General features: G+C 40.9%; 1 protein-coding gene across 1 annotated transcript; it reads left to right on the plus strand.

Moving 5' to 3' along the window:
* Nucleotides 1-1,178: 1,178 nt before the first annotated feature.
* Nucleotides 1,179-13,761, plus strand: LOC104533831 (fructose-1,6-bisphosphatase isozyme 2-like; the record flags this gene model as incomplete). The annotated part of the gene is made up of 4 exons (XM_010182050.1): nucleotides 1,179-1,355; nucleotides 2,466-2,603; nucleotides 10,054-10,173; nucleotides 13,567-13,761. Coding segments are annotated over 4 exons (630 nt in total), but the record flags the coding sequence as incomplete, so codon positions are not given.
* Between the last annotated feature and the right edge of the window lie 7,320 nt (nucleotides 13,762-21,081).

The following is a 21,081-nucleotide window of genomic DNA, read 5'->3' on the forward strand; positions in this document are numbered from 1 at the left end:
TCTGTGATTCTGTGATTCTGTGATGGAGGAGAGATGTTTTCCTTTGGAAAATACCTGTGGAAGACATTCTTGATTTTTTAAAGAATTTACTCAATATTCATCAAATATTTTATTTCCTATGCGAAACTGTCTCCACTGATTTTTATTTTTTTAACAAGGTTTTTTGGGCTATACCTGCTAATTTCTGTTTAGCTGCTATTCAATCTGATTAAGCCCATGAAATCACTGAGAAATTCTCTGAGTCTGGAACAATAATATGCTAAACCAGGACCTGAAGAAAGGATCTGTTTGGGTTCTCATTTTAATTTCTCGTGGACCACCATCAAAACCTCCGCAGAAGACTCACCACAGCTGAGGAATTTATATTAACATTAATATCAAGCATTTCCTTCCCATGTTGTAGTCCCAGGAGATGAAGGCTGGAGGCAGCCTTCCCAAGTACTTTTGACTGTTCTCCTTTCTTACCCTATCAGTCAAATCCTCTCTTGTAAGCTGTGGCTGAGGTATATCCCCAGTGCTGGCTGGAAATATTTCTGTCATGTCTGCTTCAGCTTTTGTTCAGTGATAACCAAAGTGCCACATCTAGGTGTCGGAAATTGATTAAAAGCCTGAAGAAAAATGCCATGTGAATGTTATGCACACGAGCATACGTTACATATGCAAATGCATTTGTTATTTATATATAATATGAATATTTATATCACTTCAGTTACCCATCTCTTCACCAGCAGAGACCGGTGCACAATCTTGGTTCCATCATGTTGCACCATCTACACTTTTATTCTGCATTACTAAAAGCAGGTTGTCTGTAGTGTTGACTACTGCATTCACCTCACAGTTATTCCCCCTGAATGATGTCAATATGGTAGCTTGTGTTTACATTTACAGAATATTAGTGCCCAGTGTTCTATCTCAGATTTCTGATGATCTTGAATTAATAGAATGGGCTGTAATGCTAAGGTATCAGTTTTGTTGCAGTTATCATATTGTTTGCACGACATGTATAAAATAACAGACTCTCAGTGTCTTGTCCCAGCATGCACACACACTTGCACCAAAGTTGCCCTGAACTAGTGGAAGCAATCTTTATTTTGGTTGTTTCAAATGTCTGTGTAGACACAAAGAGGAAATATGCCCCCCACTGTTATTGAAGTGTTGTTTTTATTGTTTCTCATAAGAATTTAACCTTCAGTCCAACGGTATTTTTTCCCCAGGAAACAGGAGATGAGCCCTCTGAAAAAGATGCTTTGCAGCCCGGACGCAATATTGTTGCTGCAGGTTACGCCTTGTATGGCAGTGCTACACTGGTTGCCCTCTCCACTGGGCAAGGAGTGGACTGCTTCATGCTTGATCCGGTACAGTCATGGTGTCAGTCACATTACCACTGTCTTTCAGAGCTTTCTGTGCTTGGGTTTACTCATTTTTGTTATTTCTTGTCTCTGTAATCTAGGCAATCTATGCAATTCTTTTTTTCAACTATGTTCTGGAGCATCCCACCCCCATCTTAAAACTGTTTAATAATACATGACTATGTTGGTTGCAATACCTCTGGTTTGTTGGTTTTTTTTTCTACTCAGCGAAAGAGAGTTTAAATTAAATAGAATTTGAAACACTGTTTCAGTCAAACCTGACTACTTGTTTGCATAAACACTTGAGAAAATTTACTCTGAACAGTGTCTTTGCCTCCACTTAAATGACTCTTGCTTTTTTCTTATTCTTATTCTTTTTCTGTCTGTAGAATAATCTCAGCTTGTTCAGTGTTTAGCCTGGAGCAAGGACCATTTTTTTATATAGTTCATGCAAAGTGATGTCTGAATTCCTGAGTGCAATTTAGTTTTATGGTTAAGTCCTCTAAGCTGCACACCCAACAATTTGCAAAAGCACAACCATACCCATACAATTGGCCATGTGCCCAGCCCAGGAGCCCAACATGTGTTACTGGAGGAATGCAGGAAGAAGACTGCTCATTTGAGAAATCAGCGTTAGACAGGGGCAGTAACATAGGAGGGTTTTTGTTTTAAAAGTATGCATTATCAAAACTCCTTTTAACCTTTATAAATATGCTCAGTCCAAGCGGGAAGAACTGGGAGCTGAACTGCTCTGGTTAATAGGCAAGAAGAGCTCAAAAATCAGAAGGCAGTGTAATTTCTTAATTTGTAGCCTTATGGTTTGTGAGATTCACGATCTGACTGCTTTCAGGGCTGACTGGTATTCTTTTGATATGCTAGCTATTACAGTCAAATTGCTTCTTGTTTATAGCACCAATGTAACTAATTTTCATGAATTCAAAACAGATTCTGTGCTTTCTGCTCTGCTTGTAATACTGTGAAGTTATACAAAAGACTGGTGCCGAAAGAACCAAGCTGTGCTAGCATTTCTGCCATCTCTAGTGTGACAACTGTTACAGAAAGTCAACAAAATTTTCTGCTGCTTGCTAATAGTTGATCTATCCTGTTCTTCTGTAGGGTCTCGGTGAATTTATTTTGGTGGACAGAGATGTTAAAATCAAGAAGAAAGGGAAGATATACAGTCTCAATGAAGGTTATGCAAAGTATTTTTTTCCTGCAATGACAGAATATTTACAAAAGAAGAAATTTCCTGAGGTAAGAAAATATTGGCACTGTAGCAAGCTAACAAAGCATTCCATGCAGTCCAGGCTGATGGGAAAGGATTTGAAGGCCTCACTGAATTCAACCCCACTTAACCCTTTCATGCCATCAGGTCCACTTTGGGTATGTGTCTGATGTGTTGTTTTTTTTCTGGTGCCCTGATGTCTTTTATAATTTAGACTTTGGTAAGTAGATTTGCAGCTTGTTCATCACAGTTTGGAGGAAAATGTACTGTACATAAAGAATGATGTTTTTCAACAAAGCTCTAAAATTGTGCCAGCAAAACATGGGGATACCCTTGTTTTCTAGCTTATCTGAGCATGCAGCTCAGTCATAGGTACATCTGGGCATCTGGGGCTAGCTTCTATATACTGCCCAGAAGGTGCTTGCAGGGATCTGGGTGGCATCACCTTCTCCTTTCTGTACATACATGCATTTGAGAAATGCAGTATCACTCTTTCACTGTGTACTTGAATCAGATGGAGCATGAACCAACCCATAGGCTGAAAAAAAAACAAATTGTGTGCAGCACAGTTTCACTGCATTCTGTTGTTAGGAGGATTATATCTGTATCCTTCAGAGAGATGAAGCTGATGAACTTCCTCACGGGGACATACAGCTCTGTATGGCCTCTAGTCAATGTTAGGAGGATACAACAGAAGCTCTCAATGAGGAAAACTGGAAGCTTTCTAGAAAGTGTGGCTATGTGACCTGTAAGTCATAATGAAATACAGTGACATGGAACAACTCAGAACTCAGTTTGGCCAAGAAACTGTTTTTAATGCTCTTTGTGTTTAAAAAAAAAAAGGCATAGTTTTATTGTTTAAGCTATTAGTTGTCAAAAATACTTATACAGGGCTCAAGTAAAAATCCATGTTTCCAGTAGAAAACAAGAGAAATGTAGCAAGTAAGAGCATAAACCATATTCCTGGGAGAAGCTCCTTCTGAGCTGAAAATCTGAATTTACTACATTGGATATAGCTGCAATGCTGACCTCTTGTCAAAACCTCTTTTCCATATTACCTAGATTGTAGGTATAGAACATTTAAAATATGTTAATTTTGAATATTTGAGGTTAGCTTGAAACTCCAAAGTCTGCTTTCAGTCCAGCTGTGAGAGAAGCAGAAGCCCACAACACAACTTTCACACTTTCTGAAAACCGATACAGCTGGGAAATTGGAGATCTGTGCTGCTCATTCTGCTCACATTATGCTATGCTATGCACTAAGTATAATGCACTAACACTGAATTTATTAATTTGTGTTTTTGCAAATCACTCAAGTGTTGTTTAATGTAAAACTCTTAAACAAATAGTCACCCTAGACAACTCTAAAAAAGACTGAAGAGATTTCAGGCTCAGTGGAAAGACCAAACAGAGTTATTTCACCACAGGCTCAATGAGGACAGTTCTGTCATGTGATTCGCTAAATCCTCAGGTTAGGACATACAGGAAAAACCTGATTTGTAAACATTATTTCATCTCAAATCTGTGCTTCTTTTGAGGAAAATCTATTGAAAGTGGTGTTGTACTAAAGCAACAGAAGTTGGTAGAAGTTGTTTTAAAGCAGGCAGCATAGTAGTGCATGGGTTATTTGGGGCAGGGAAAGCTTCCTTAAGGGTTTTGAGCAAGCACATCACGTTGCTGCTCTGGGATATAGGGTTGCCTGGGTGAGAAGGGCCAAGGCACCAATGTTATGGCCACAAAGCACAAGGAAGTACCTTACCGATCTGAAAGCTTGTTGTGCACAAGCATGGTCTGCAGGCCGAGGGAGGTGATTCTGCCCCTCTACTCTGCTCTGGTGAGACCCCAGTTGGAGTACTGCATCCAGTTCTGGGGCCCCCACCATAAGAAGGACATTGAGCTGTTGGAGTGGGTCCAGAGGAGGCCACAAAGATGATCTGAGGGCTGGAGGACCTCCCCTATGAGGACCAGCTGAGAGAGTTGGGGCTGTTCAGCCTGTAGAAGAGAAGGCTCCAGGGAGACCTTATAGTGACCTTCCAGTTCTTGAAGCGGTCCTACAGGAAAGATGGAGAGCGACTTTTTACAAGGCCAAGTAGCGACAGAACAAGGGGGAATCATTTTAAACTGGAAGAGGGTGGTGAGACACTGGCACAGGTTGCCCAGGGAAGTTGTGGATGGCCCCCCCCCGGGAGTGTTGGACAGGGCTTTGGGTGACCTGGTCTAGTGGGAGGTGTCTCTGCCCATGGCAGGGGGATTGACTGGATGATGTTTAAGGTCCTTTCCAACCCAAACCGTTCTATGATTCTATGAACCTGAGTTTTGGAAACAGCATAACTCAATTCCTTGATTTAAAAAGGACATTATATTTGCATTGTGGGAGGACAAAAGAAAGAAAGAGTTGCCCTCTTTCACAGCATGAAACCTGTTTCCTGGCATCATCTGTATGTTCAGCTATACTGGTGATGCTCCTACCTCCCCTGCAGCATCCAGGTGGAGCACTGCACAGCTTTGGTCTTTGTTTTCCTCTCTTGAGCATGCAGAAAGGCAGTGGGGAGGATCTGCTGGATACCCTCTGCCTGTAACTTGAGAAAGAACTAACATATGGAGCATGGGGGACCCGTTCTTACTCTGATGGATCACTCTCATCCTGTGGCTTTCTGGCCACTAGAAGCCAAGAGACTAGGCATTAATTTCAGCTGCTTGTCACCTTCTTAGCTCTTTTTTTCCTTTGATCCTACCTCTATTTCCTTCCTCCTGTGGTTCTTGGTCAACATGCTCTTCCAATGACTCTCTAACATTGCCACAGAAAACTGAAAAGGCAGACAAAGTAGGATGTTGTCCACAACATGTCCCGTGTATCTGTATCTCACTGGCGTCAAAACAGTACAAATCATTTATGTGGAGAGTTTTTCCCCTACTATCTAACAGTGACCCAGATCAGACAGTTTGGACTACAAAGACATGTTGACTCTCAAAGTGTCTTGTGGACCACCATTCACCCAAGGCATTAGTTCTGAATTAAAAGCACTGGAATAACACTGCTGTTCTGCAGGTCAGCTGTAAATCTTCTACCACTCTCATGTGGATATTAGTGGGAGATATTTGCCTGACACATCTCTTTTGGAACAAGAGTCCAGAGTAAAGCTATATTTTTGTTAAGTGTCACAAAATCTCCTGCTGCTTAACCAGCTTGAAGAGCAAGCTGCTGTTTGAAAGGCTGCCTGTAATGCAACAGGTATACTCCAACCTGCATTGTAAAATAGGCACTGTTGGGCCAGAGACTGTTTCTGCACAGATTTCACTCTAACTCCTTCCCAAAGTGTGTTCTTCCTTCAGTAACGCTTGGAGGGCCCTAGCTTGTTGCTACCACTGGTTCACTGATGGTAGAACTCAGAAACATGCTGTGAGCATTGTTGTATTTTCCTATTCCACCCATTTTTATCTTTGCTTCCTACAGCCACAAGAGAAGTTGAGTCTCTCAGCTTCTTGATTGACAGCCATGCAATGGAGACTCACTCGTTAGGATTTGTCTTAGCAATGCTATCAAAAACCTGTAATCAACAGCACATTTCAGCATGAAGCATTCTTCTGCCAACCAGTCCAGCTGTATCAAAGTGACATAAAAAAGCTAATAAAAACACTGTGCTTTTATCACCATATCTGTATGTGTAATGTGGGATGCAGTTTGTAGTCTGTAGAAAATACTTCTTCCCCCACACTTACCTGGCCATCAGAGTTATGCAAGAAAAGCATGGTCTTGTTCTGCTGTGAAAGAACATAGCTGTCAGAAATCACTAGGATAAAGAAGTGAAAATGTGACTTCCATTACATTGTGGAGAAAAAAAATCAGAAGACCTATCCATTACGAGCCATTTTTGCTCCTCTGGGCTAAGCAAAGAGAAGCAGCAGAAAGGGTGAAACTAAGAGCAATCACAAGTTTACCCAAATGCCATGGATGCTGACCAAGGGAACATCAAGGATCTCCAACTCTTTCATTAGCATCAATCAAAACAGAGCTAAGTGCTCTTTGGGCAAGCAAACAGCTTGGCATTGCTCAAAACTCAGGATGAATCTCCCTAGCATTCATGCTCTGTTATTTTGTGTGAGAAGAAAGCCTGGGTCATGTGCCAACACACATTCAACACCTACTAACATTCTCATCTGTAAGAAAAATGCACGAGTGACCAAACTGGAGAAACAAGAAGTAACATTTCTAGTAACTGAAAGGACTATTTGTTCCTCCCATCCAGATAGCTGGACGCTAAGGGAAGCGAAAATTTTATTTCAGTCTGTGGTTCAAGTGATAACTGTACCAGCATGGAGGAATTTCTCTTCTGTATTTTTCTCAGCACTGTGTTTCTAGCAGGTGAATTTCTATCAGGGTATGAAGTAACTAAAATTGTCAGTGGCGTGTCATCAACTTCACATAATGTGGCCCATGTACAAATAACTTGTGTAAATTACTCACATACAAATGGGAAATCCAGAACATCCTAAATGTATCTATCTGATGATTTGGACACAGGTGGCTCAGCTGTGCAGCTCATGGTCAGTAAATTTTATACATGTGGGCTGCAGACCCCTTATTTGATAATGCCATAGAAGCAGTCCTTAGCAGTCTGGTTTCAGGCCTGTTACAGTCGATATGCTATGGCTTTTCCTAATGCTTAACAAACTTTTCTTAAGATTTGCTTCATCGCCATCTGAAACCATAAAAGAGACCCTTTCCTTTCCTTAATTTTATTTTTAAAGGTGATTTCAGACTGTATTCACATCTTTCCTTGAAAATTATATTTTCTTAAACTGCAAACTTACTTCAGTCTCTCTTTAACACCTCTTAAGGTGATTTTTGATGACCTCAGATTTTTGCCATTACAAAGCCACAAGTGCAGACAGCTGTGAGATGGATAAGCTTAAGTTTAAAAATGTAATTATTTGAGGGTAAACCATGACAAATAAGGGATCAAATACTTGAAAGTATTGTTCAGTTGTGCCTGGAAGTAATAGGGCCAGATTTAGACAAAACCAAATAGAAAAGCTCCAGACTGTGTCTTATCTATCATGTCTTTCATACTTTGTATTGTTCTCCTCTGGATTTTCAATAGTTCTCTTACTGTGTACAAGAAGAAAGAATCATGGAAAACCATACAAGGACAGTTGAAGCATTATTACCTAGGCTGGAAGAGTTCCCTCATATAATTTTACTGGCAGCTGTATCAAATATCCAAGTCTTACATGTTGTGGCTTAGGACTCAACTTCCTAAAGTTGTGTTACGTTATATTGTGTAATTTCATGAGAATCTCTTCCCAATTTAAAAGAGAGCAAATTGATATTTTGATAAACTTCACAGTTGCACAGAACAATTTGAAAAAGTTATTTCAAAATAGAATTACGTTTTCCTCTAGCTATGTTTTTTCCTCCCACTTGTGAATTTTTTTCTCCCAGCTAACCTCACGATTTTGCTGGGAATGGTGACTAACTTGTGATGTCTGAAGGTCTTGGAGGTGGCATTGCTTGAACAAGTTCTCTATGTACTTCTCTGGAACTAGTATCAGCACAAGGAGAGCTTTGAAGAAATCACTAAGATCTTTTACTAGACAACTGATCAGAACAACAGAAAAAACATGCAGAGACCTTTTCAAACTTTTAGCATTGCAATATACAAATATATATGTGTATTAAATCTGCATGAAGTCCTAGTCTCTAGTAATTTTCTGGGGAGGCACAAGTTCTTCCTCCGCTTCATGGAAGACAGAGTGAGAGATACCAAAAGACCAACAGACTTCTTGGCATAGTAGCTTTCAAAAAGCTTTCCTTCAGTTTACATCTGCATTGTGTATCTCCCAAAGCACAAATACAGGTTGGGTGGAGAATGGATTGAGGGTGGCGCTGAGGAAAAGGACTTGGGGGTGCTGGTTGATGAAAAGCTCGAAGTGACTCAGCAATGTGCACTTGCGGCCCAGAAAACCAATCCTATCATGGGCTGCATGACCAGCAGGTCAAGAGAGGAGATTCTCTCCCAATACTCTACTCTCACGAGGCCCCACCTGGAGTACTGTCCCCAGTAGAAGAAGGACGTGGACCTGTTGGAGCAAGTCCAGAGAAGGGACTCGAAGATGATCAGAGGGCTGGAGCATCTCTCCTATGAAGGCAGGCTGAGGGAGCTAGGGGTTGTTCAGCCTAGACAGGAGAAGGCTCCAGGAAGACCTTATTGCAGCCTTTCAGTACCTGAAGGGGGCCTACAGGAAAGCTGGAGAGTGACTTTTTACAAGGACATATAGTGATAGGACAAGGGGTAGTGACTTTAAACTGGAAGAAGGTAGATTTAGACTAGATATCAGGAAGAAATTCTTTACTCTGAGGGTGGTGAGACACTGGCACAGGTTACCCAGGGAAGTTGTGGATGCCCCCTCCCTGGAAGTGTTCAAGGCCAGGTTAGACAGGGCTTTGAACAACCTGGTCTGGTGGGAGGTGTCCCTGCCCATGGCAGGGGGGTTGGACTGGATGATCTTTAAGGTCCCTTCCAACCCAAGCCATTCTATGATTCTGATTTTGTCATTATCAACTTTGACTTGCCTTCCTGAGCGTGGTGCAACTTTATAATCAAAATCTTCAGACCAAAATTTTGCAAACCAATTCTGACACTGCTGTATTTTAAGGCATCTTCACCATAGATATCACATAACTTTTTATGAGCTTGCACAGCATCATTTCCACTTCTATGATTCTATGATTCATAAAGGTACGGTGACGTGTTGCTTTTGTCAGGTGGAGCTTATTTGGTGTATATAACTTCTATTTGTGCAAGACACCATGCTTGTCTTCTATATTTTCTACCTTGCCATTGTTATGACCAGCAAACCTGAGACTTCTTGTCTCATGTATACTTTGTTCTCACTAAAATGACCTCTCCTTTAACAACATTATTTTCTAAGCTAAGAGCAAGAAACACTACATTCATGGATAAATTGCTATCTCCCAAGCTAAGCAGCAGAATGAATCCTACAACCAATTACACAACCTGACAAATAAGCTAAAAGGAAAAAGTTGGAGTCTTCTGGGAAATATCTGGACATGTAAAGGAAAGTCACATCCCTCTTCATGCCCTGGCTTAGGAACCAGTGAAGGATCAGCAATCAAGTGGATACCTTGTTCTGATAATGTCAAGAAGTTTCCACTCACTCTTTGCAGCTCTTGCTTTTTCACAGGCTTGGGGTTGATACCAAATATGCACTCAAATTAAAGACACCCTGGTTTCCACACTGTAAATGCAGTTCCTTAAAGTCCTTATTATAGAACCCCATAAGCAATCACTGCACCTTACAAAAGCCTAAATTTCAGGCTGGTTTAGGAATTTACAATGTCTATAAGCGGCTATTGATTTAAACAGGTTTGGTTTCTGGTTTACAGCAAAATGACATTTTACCACACTAACAGGTATCTAGCCTGGTAGATAAAGTGCTTTACTCTATGTTTTTCAGGATGGCAGCTCCCCATATGGTGCCAGGTATGTGGGCTCCATGGTAGCTGATGTTCACCGTACATTGATGTATGGTGGGATCTTCATGTACCCCGCTAATGAGAAGAGTCCTAAAGGAAAGGTAAATAATTTGACTGACTTCCTAGTGAACTTCACCAACCTAATACCTCTGGTATTTCTGGACATGTAAAGGAACAGTTTAGATATATAGACAGATAATAATTTTCCATTCCTGGAGAAAATTATTAATGGATATAATGGTCAGCAATCAAATTTAGGCAAGGAATTCAGGCAATTGCCAATTTAGGCCAGAAATCTTCCTGTGTGCTTTTACATTACATACTACTCAAATAGTTTTCACTGCAACCAAAGGCTTTATTTCGTTTTCTAAAGAGAAAAATTTCAGTACCATAGAAACCTGCTGAGATACCTATGCATAACTCACAGGTAAAACATGTTCCTAAGGAAGACTTCCGTACTTTATACTGGCAATTAGAGTCCAAGTGGGATATGCTGAACTCCAGACAGGGTTTGTACAATGTTAGACAATTGAGTTTCTCTAGCTAGTTTCCAAAGGTTACTGAGCTTACTATCACCAGCCCTGCAAACACAAGCTTCTACTAACTGGTCTCAAAGACCCTGTCAGTGGAAGGTGAGTTTCATCCATGCTGAGATCAGTATTCTGGGAAAAGATTACTTCCCATTTGGGCATCTGAACACATTGTGACTTAATGCAGTGCAATGCAATGCAGTGACTCCTTGCATCTGCTGTGCCACAGACCACAGCTCACCTCAATTTTTCTTCTACAGCATCAGATACCTTTATTATCACAATTCTAAATAAATATGTTTTAAAAGAAATCTGATTATACAGTTGATCTGTGGACCACCAGTAACATGCACGTCATCTTTAGGAAATTATTGGCTCAATGAATAATAGATTGGTCATGGTGTTCTGACTTTCAGACTTTCTTCTTTCCTGATCAATACCATATTTAAAACCTACTCAAATGTTGTTGTAACCTTGGCTTATACATGCAGGAATCTGTGCTTATAAAACTGCTTGCCCCATGTCTCACACTGGTATCAGAACCTCCTGATGTTTGCAGCTCTTTAGGGACAGAGGACTTGCTGGTTCCATTGTGGTGAGCATGTGCTTGTCATAATTACAGCAGATCCAATTGGTCTGCAAAATGAGAACATGAAAAGAACTCTCTTCAGAACATGCAACAGAAAATATCTGCATGCTTGTCCAGGCAAATTTGATTTAAATATTTAATACAGCATACCAGGACAAAACAAAACAAAACAAAACAAAACAAAGCAAAGCAAAGCAAAGCAAAGCAAAGCAAAGCAAAGCAAAGCAAAGCAAAGCAAAGCAAAGCAAAGCAAAGCAAAGCAAAGCAAAACAAAACCAACCAAAAACAAATAACAAAACCCCAAACAAGCAAACAAAAAAAAACAAACAAAAAACCCACCAAACAAAAACCCACCAAAACAAACAAACAAACAAAAAACCAGACAACCAACAACAAACACACAAAAAAACCCCCAAAAAACTCTACACCATTGACTGGTGTGGATCTGTTTGTGTATCAGAGCAAGAGATAAAAAAGAACCTGCTGTGTGTGAGAGAAGTGGATTTGCTGACTGGCCTCTTCAATTTAAACTTTTTGTTTTGAAATCTGTGTTAATCCATTGTTGAAAAGATGAGAAACAGGACAAAAGAACAAATGTATAAAGTATTTATATAATTTTATAGAAATCAAGATTTCTGCACAAGTTAGCCTATGTTGACTATTGGATTGTTCTGGTTTGCACTGCCATTGCAGAGAGAGTAATGAAAGAAGCAAAACTTGTTATTACTACTAACAAAAGTTTTCTTCTTTCCTTCTCAGAGTGCAGGTGTATACAGATCTTTTCACATAACCCTCTTCTTGTTGGAGAGCTAATGCCTTTGTGGCTGGTGTTCTGGTCATCATGCCCCTGAAAGACAGTCTATGCACCAAATGCCACTGGAATTGAATCAAAGGCTTTATAGCAAATGTAAATGGCATACATGTAGGATCCAGCAGACAGAGCTCCTTCTTTAAGTTGAAGAAAGAATGAGAACAAAATGCTCAATGAGCAGTGTAGAACCAGCCAACAAATAGATCCACTTTTCAGATCAGCTATGTTAAATAGTATTTTTTATGAACTTAAGGCTTATAGTTCTCTATTAGGTGAAAAATGGTAAACCTGGAGACAGAACCTATCTGAAGACCCCCTAAGAGCAATTGCAAAAGCTGCTTTCTTTAAGCCATGTAGTCATGGTTAAGCAACAAGAAACTCAACACATGGTTCCACAGTGGCACCACTGCTGTTTTCTGGCTCATGATCTTCCAAAAGTTGGCCAAGCAGTAAGGATAACAATGAAAGCTCTTGGTCCTATGTTGCCTGTCAGATGAAGTCCTTATACCAGAAGTAGCATTTCAGTGGGCTTTAAAGTTAAGAATGAATGTAATAAGTGCTATTTAAACTTGTGACATATCATGGTTTAATTGCAAACAGCATGATAAAGGAATGATGGATAGTAAAGTCCTGCGTCCAACCCATTTCTTTGCCTATATATACAGTTGTCACACCTCCTTTTCCCTAGAAAACATTCTCTCCTTTTCACAATTGAAAAGCCCATAATATGTACTAACGCTGTTGTACATGAGCACTTCATAGACCATCAGGGATCCAACTAAACCTACAGAAATAATGTATTTTAAGAAACCAGCTATCATCTATGCCCTTTTAAACACAGAATCTTTTGGCATATGTCTCAAATAAGTCTGCGTTTCACCAGAACACAAGCACCGCAGAGGTAACATTTTTAAAGATGTGAACAGATATCAGGGTCCAAACCAAAAGTGACTCTATACCAAAAGGGAAAATTTGCTTTTAGTAATTACTTGAGTTACATATGAAAACAGTGTCACTATCTGGACAAGTTCAGGCCACTAATATCTGTTCACTTTTCTGAAGAGAGGCAATCAAATCCTGAAATATAAAACTAGGAACACCAAGTTTCAAACTCCCAAATATCCTGACCTAACACAATGTGATTACCCCAAGCTGAGGGTAATACGTAAAGCCTGTACATGAGAAGAGGTTTTGGCTTTTTTTAGCCAGTACTGGTAACTTAGCTGGCTTAACTGTTTTGCTGGTATCTGTGGGCCCGACAGCTGCTTTTGACATTTTTTACAAAATACAGCTTGATTGGTGCTGCACATCAGTATGTCAGCCTGGAAATGATGGTTGTGATGCTTGGATGCAGGGTCAGTACACTCTTCCTCAGAACAGAAGGTGTTAAGGAAAGTGAGAGGAGGAGAGGGAAGAAGGAGGGCTCACTGAGAGACATTACTACTTAGGTCAACTGCTGTTTGGTACAAAATTTTTCAAAATCATGAAAGGAAGGTTAGGCTCTGGTAAGTCCTTTGCTGTAATTTCCCCCAGAGACAATCATGTGTTCCATCTTTCTTTCTAGCTCCGACTTCTCTATGAGTGCAATCCTATGGCTTTCATCATTGAGCAGGCAGGTGGGATGGCAACCACAGGGACTGGGGCAGTGCTGGATGTGAAACCTGAGAGTATTCATCAAAGAGTGCCTCTTATCCTTGGTTCTCCAGATGATGTTCAAGAATACCTCACCTGTGTACAGAAACACCAGAAAAGCAGCTAAAGGCTTTTCCAGATCAGACCTTGCTCATCCAACTTCAACTCACAGGAAAAGCTGTACCTTTCAAGATGGTTGATTCAAGCAATTAGCACCTATCTCTCAGTGAAAATACCACTTCATGAGAATAAGAAAAATAGTGAGAATGGGGATAGTTAAAATGTAATTTCTGCTTGCAAACAAATGTAAAAATCCTTTCACTCTGATTTATGCAATGCAAACGTAGAGACAGAGGCCTGATTATTAAACAGAAGCTACTTACTTTATATAGTATTAACAAAAGGAAGTGGATTGTGTCAGTAACCCATTTGATCTGAAGCTTTACATCTGGCATTACATGGTTGGCATTGTTTGAGACAGGCTTTTCACATCAACATTCACAATGCCATTATCTGGATCTTCTGCCAGAGTTTTTGTTGCAGGAGCTTTTTATCTTGACAGCCCTGAGAAGACCAAAATTCTTGTGCTGTCTGAAACAGTGTTTTTAAGCTCCAAATTATATACGTCTTAGGTAATTAATAAAGATGGAAAAGCTGCAATGTTGCCAGAGTATTTCAGTTCTCCTAAAAACTTATTTACAGACAGGTAACCTTCAATGGCAAACATTGCAATAAGCCATTGCTACGGGTGTGACACATAAATCATGCCTATTCCCTGTTTATCCATTGTCCTCTGCAACAGAAGATGAGCTACTGCCACAAAGCCACAGTTACAACTTCTTTTTCTTTTACTTTGAAAGTTTCTCATTTCAGATTGGAGCTTGCCCTTTTGTGCATGTTACATGGCCGTTCCTAGCCACCTTCAGCACTGGTGCCCTAGTGCCATGTCTCAGACTTGACACTGCCTAAGGAGATCAGCGATCACTGCTGAAACTAGGAGGTGTTCATTGACCAATGAGAGCAAAGATTATTAAAGAAATGTGTGATTATGTTTAGTGTTAATGGTGTGAAAATTGGGCTTTAGGTTACTTTAGGCAGTAGACATCCTGACACCTTTATAACCCTCCTGGCTCATTATAGCGATATTTCTTTTGGTGAACATCTTTGCTGTAAGCAACTTCTGCCCCATCTCATTTTTACTGCTTCTCCATGACCCCAGTCATGCTGGTACAAGACTCTATTAAGAACAGTGTGAATTACATTAGGAGATAGATACGAGTTAAAGATACTCCTGTCAAGAAACTCCAATGTTTAGTTTTAAACTCAGGACTATGTTCTATTATTCATAAAGAAGAGGCAGGTTAAATAAAGGCAGACAGAAAACTGTACAGGACAGCTATTTACCCTTAGGTATTGTTATCCCAGGGGTGAGGATGTGGTATCAGTATTGCTTCAGGTATCAAAGCACTCTTTCTGCAGGTCTTTATCTGGCACTATTTAAAGCTGTAACAGTGACAAGTACAGTGTGTATTTGCTTATTCTGTTCCTCATCATGTGCTTCCTGAATCTCTGCTACCAACAGCAAAACACCAGCAGCACTTAAATCCCAGAGAATGAAAGGGAAGCAGAAAAAACTGCAAAGGTCTAGGTAACAGCCAACTTTATACTAGAGAATGCAATTGTGCACTCTGGCTATGAAAGCTAGTAAATCAGTTTTCCTGCAAACAAAATATGCACATAGTGTATGTGTGCACATATATACATATGTTTATACATCTATTTTATACATAGCCACACTCTCTCTCTCCTGCAATCTCCATATAAGAACACAAATAGTTGTTGATGTCACCGATTTACTGAGAAACTTGATTGTATTTTCAAAATTGGAAACTAAAACCAAGCATAATTCGAGGCTAGTCAGCTAACAATACCAGTATTTCATTAGAAGAAAGATCACGTGCAACCTGGTCCTATTTCCAAGCAGCCAAGAGAGATGATTAAGGTCAGGTCAAGAACAGGGACTTGGTGATTCCCTGTGTAACCTCAGGGCCTCTAAAAACAACCACCTTTTAGGGAAATGCTGAAAGAAAGTTCGTGTTGTGGTGGGTATACATGCTCTAGAGACTAAGATCTGTGTTCCTGTGCTGGCAGTTAAACTATACATCTGCATACTGCAATGTGTAAGCCATTCAGTGCCCTAGTGCCAGCATAACAGCACCTGAGCTGCCTTCTTTTAAGCATGATTTCACAGCAAAACCTGCATATAATCCCAGCTGCTGGCCTTCCCATGATTTTTTTATTTCATGAGTCTGCATCAGAAGCACCTGTTTGTGGAGGAGTTAGTGCAGGGTCACTGAACTGACAAACAACTGCAGTTTGGGTGGCTGTTGATGCCCCAATGATAATGCTCACAGTCTGTGGGCTGCCGGCTGCCTGACATCTACAAAGAGATCAGTTATCTACTCTGTTTAAACAACCCATGCAAACCCCAAATGCAGATTAAGAAAGCAGCAGCTCTCTATGGTGTGAACTGTGGATTTTCTTCGACAGTCCCACTTTGACCTACCACACCTACACTGTTTTCCTAGGTACTTACATATTTTCTGCTACATTTAACACAACTCTGTGACCGAACTGCTCTACAGAGTCCTTCATAAACCCTGGGGATGGAGTTTAAAGTTTCCCTTCCCAGTGTGATACCTGTTCAGACCATTTCTCTAGAGCACTGACACAAACCACAGGCTGTCTGTGGTGGGGTGTCACCACCTAAAAAGCCCTTGTGATACTGGGCCACAACTTCTCCTCATGGTCAGCTGCCAGGGTGTCTGAGGGCTTTCAGGCAGTTGAGAAAACAAGACATTCAGTAGTTGGAGCTGTGGGAAAGGGAATGCACCATGAGCTGTCATCAAAGCTGTGGGGAGGAGCCGGGAAGCTGCATGGACCAGCACTCGCAACAAAGATGCTCTGACTTTCCCTCTGCTTATAGAAGAAGGTGATTCCTGATATTATTCCTCAGATACTAATCAGCATGATACAAAATTCAAAATACATGGAAAAATCAAGTACACAAAGGCACAGAGGTGTTTAAATATTAGTTCTCATGAGTGCCTTTTTATCAGTATTTAATTGGTTTATATATAAACCAATGCCAGCTTGATTTTCTGTTACTTTTGGAGGCGGATGTTGAAAGAGAAGTATACTAGTGGTATTGTACCAGATATATAACAAACATGGCTGTTCTTAAAACGCTGATTTACAACTTGTTGACAAACCTAATTCTAACTTCCAATTTCAGGGCATCTTTGTACCTATTTCAGAAATAGAATAAAAGCAAACTACCTACACCAGATAATATCCAGTAACACAAGAAAACACAGAACCCCCACCAGCCTTTAATAAATGAGCAGTTGTTGGCTAATTACTTTTAAGTTAGCCTGAACAGCCAGCTGCAGAGAGTTGGCCTTGTGACTGCAATCACAAGACGGGGGATCAGAGAACATGTTATGGCTGGCAGGCTTCCCACTGGTCTTGCAGCACCCAGCAGGCTTGTGCTGCTGCCTTGCCAGCCCCATGCTGCCAGGAGCTCATGCTGGGCCCTTCACAATCGAAGCTCATGCTGGACCCTCTGCAATGGGAGCTCATCTTTCCCTGAGAAAGCAAGGCAGTAGAAACAGAGATGCTGCTTGAAATGCTGGATCAAATGTGTCTTTGAGCATTTGTATGCTCAAAGTCGGTACTTTATTCAGTTTTGCACAAAAAGTACACACAGGGAGTTTTGTTGTTTTTGAATAATGTCAACTGATACTTCTTGAAAAATCAGACAAGGCTTTTCTTCATTTATAAGATGGAAATGATATGCTTCAGGCTTATTACAAAGGAAGAACAAGAAAGATATCTTAGTTTGTATAGATTATACTACTCAGGCTCTTGTGAGAAAAGGGTGATTAGTACCTATGGAACAGAAGAAAGGGATTAGCAAGGGGAAAGATGATAAAACCATTAACTCCTGCAAGACTGCAAAGAGGAAAATATGTATTTTTCAGATATATCCAGGGCCCAAATGTGGGTAAAGCAGGGAACAAAATGAACACAGAGTATCTCCGCACAGTTTCCCAGAGGCACAGAAATTCAGAAGTCTTGAGGAGACACTCTCTACCATTCAGGCTTCATGTCATCACAGACAATAGTCACAAACCCCATGCATTACCACTGAAAACACGTCCAGGTTTTGTTCCTAGCTTTCTGCAAAACAGATGTGGTTTCAGAAAACAGAAAAATAAAAACTTCAAACCAACAATGCGATGTGATTCCACTGAACTGGTTTTAATACTTAATGGAGATAGGTGACAGATAGTTTTCCCACTGAGATCTGCCCTGGAGATTTGTTCTCACCCGATGCAATGATGTGCATTACGTTTTTGCAGAATCCTGCTGATCAGGAGCCAAGCAGGTTTCTGGAAGCAGCTTTTGCAGTTCTGGCCACTGCGATGGATGAAGGGAGTTTGCTGAGCCGGCTCACAGAGGGCATTGGCCAGACAGCCATGCACTCTCATGTCAATATGCACTCTCATGTCAATAAACAGAGCTTAGCCTGAGCGTTCCTGTCAGCTGCTGAGCAGATCAACCGGGGAATATTTTATCACTTTTGAAATGACATCTCCATGCAGGCACCCACTCAATTATCTGCTCATCCGTGCTTGGGCTGAATGTGTGGGGCCAGCCTGATCCCAGCCCAGGGCATGACTGCGGGCAATATCTCAACTGTTCAGCATTACACTCAAATGCACTGTCAGCACATGTCCAGGAAAGGGAGAAGTCAACTTCTCCCCACGCCCAGCTGCTGCAGCACCGGCCTCACCATCACATGTTGCGAGAAGCTCAAATCTGAGCAAGCGGCATGCCCAGTGTTTGCTCACTGGCTGACGCGCTATCTGTGGTTTGTGCTTTTGATTGCCTGGTTTCCTGTTTTGTTCCTGCATGGCCAGTTTTCTCCTTCTTTTAATGACTCTGTGTGATTTATTATTACAGCACAGCAGGAGAAAAAGGAGACTGCTCAAATGGAAAGGAAGCATGAAGGATAAATGGGAGAGAAAGGGCCATGCAGGCAAAAGTAGATCTGAAATTTGAACTCGGTGAAATAAAAAGAAGGGCCTTTACCTTTTAGCTCTGTTGAAGCTACACTGGGAGAAAACAAAACCAAAGGAGGAGGCTGGCCTTCTCTCAGATGTAGATGCACAGCTGCTAATCAGCTGCACAGCCTCTGGCAGGCAGTCTCGCCTCTTGGCCTTTTTCCTCTCCTGCTCCTCAGCTGTGTGTCAGTGAAATACGATAAAACCTCCTAATGGCACTGAATCAGAAAATACATGTTCCCTTCAGTTCTTCCTGTGACTAGTGAACAATTAATAGCAAAACAGCAGCAGTATTTATTCTTAACCTTTGCACAAGGCATTGTAATTTCTATATACAGAGAGACAGGAAAGTAATACTATAAATACACCACAGGAGAGTAATACTATAAATCTCCAAAAGCCAATGCAATTTCACATCACAGCTGATGTTTTCAGTATATATTTTCTACTTTAAAAAGAACCCTGCTTCTCAGGGTTCTCAGTTCTCACTGACACTCAGTCAGTGTTTCATCCCTGAATGAGGAAAGCAAACTGCAGCAGCTGTAAACATGGCTGAGCAGAAAGAATGTTAAGAGTGCTATTGAGAATAACTTGGCATTCACAATTCTTGCATTGCTTTGCTATTTTGGTAAAAGATTGTGGTATGTGCTTGATCATACACACCATCTAGCAAAACCAGGCACCTGCAGACACAGCAATGAACTGTTTTGAGTGTTCTGGGGCCATCCCTATCTAGGCTTTTCCCATGACTTGTTACCAGCCTCATAAACTGATAATATTACAGAGATACATTTAGAGATACACTTTCTTTGTAGGTGGGAAAAACCACCTGTGACTCAGCAGCTCTGAAGCCACTTTTATTTCATGTGACTTTCGGATTTTAAGCAAAAGCAAGTGTGTTCCAAGACACGTGCTACAGCCTCAAGGAGTTCTCAATATCCCTCTTCAGCATCAGCTTTGCAGACACCCTAAGCCAGCTTCAGTGTCTAACAGCCCAGCATTTATTTTAAACAGTTTTATGTCACTGCATGCATGCTGTGCAGGAAGCTTTCACTGGTAATTAAAAAATTTTCAACTTAATCATTAAAACCAGAACACAGAATATTTCCACTGCAGTTCCTGAGACTGCAGTTTTCCCTAGCAGAAGCATAAAGTAATAGCTGTAATAGCTTCAGGGTGCACTCGGTGGCATCCCAGGAAAGCACACCTAAACCACTCTGCCGTTGAGGAGCACACATTAACATAGACAAAGCACTTTGAAACACAAAGTTAATTCCAGATGAATGTCCAAAGTGGATCAGATGTCACTAAGCATATGGACAACCCTTACTGGGCTGGAGAATCATCTCTTCCTTGCTCACATCTGAGCCCAATGACAATCTTTCCCTGGAGGCCCTCAGGTGGTCAGCCTCACCCAGAATCGTTCTCTGAAGGTGGCTGGGGAGGGAAATAGCTCACGGTTTGACTTTGTTCCATCTTTGATCATTTCTTCCCAAACCAGAAGGACTGGAGAAAGTAAGGTAGCAGGTATCAGAACTGCAGCACCACACGTGACAACATATATTGGTATTTCTAAAACATATGTTTCCCAACATCACTCTATTGGGAAAGGTTTCCCCCAGAAGTAGGTTTTGGAACTCCTGGAGTTGGTGGCAACTCTAAGTGAAAAAAAACAAGGAAGAAACATTTCAAAAAGAACCCAGTATGTGTTTTATAAATGTTTGGCTTCCTGGTTTCTTTGCCCCTTTAATCACAAAGGTTGGCGGTAGGTCTTCAACAGATCTTAGCATGATGGAAACAAAAACTGCTGCAGAAATCAAATTCTAAGACCACTAGAAAATAAAACTTCATGCAACTTAGCATGAGAAAAGCATGTTCTTTGTGAACACTCACAGCAATGTGAGCATTTCTCACTCTTTGAAGTTAGGGTAGCTTATTTCTTCTTCTGAAGACCCTAGCATATCTAAACTAATCAATCCATCAGGTCAGGTCTCCACTGTGTGGCCCACCCTCCTCCTCCACAAAGTGAAGTTTCAGGTTGGACTCCTTGTCTGTTTTCAGATGAGCCTTATTGAGTGTCATGTAGGTTTCATTTTGTGAATTCAATCTTTGTGAATGAAATTTTGTGCCTGATTATATCCTTTCTTCCAAAAGCTTTTGGTGCCCCTGCACTTACCTGTCTTTTCACTAATGATTTGATAAAAACCTGATTACAGAATGAGAGAAAATATCCCTATCAGTGATTTAATCCCAAACAATTCTTTCTTTGAAACAGCGTATTAGTCAGGTCACACACACAGAATCACACACACAGAATC

This window comes from Mesitornis unicolor, unplaced genomic scaffold (assembly GCF_000695765.1).
Source record: "Mesitornis unicolor isolate BGI_N332 unplaced genomic scaffold, ASM69576v1 scaffold35943, whole genome shotgun sequence".
NCBI classification, from domain to species: Eukaryota; Metazoa; Chordata; class Aves; order Mesitornithiformes; family Mesitornithidae; genus Mesitornis; species Mesitornis unicolor.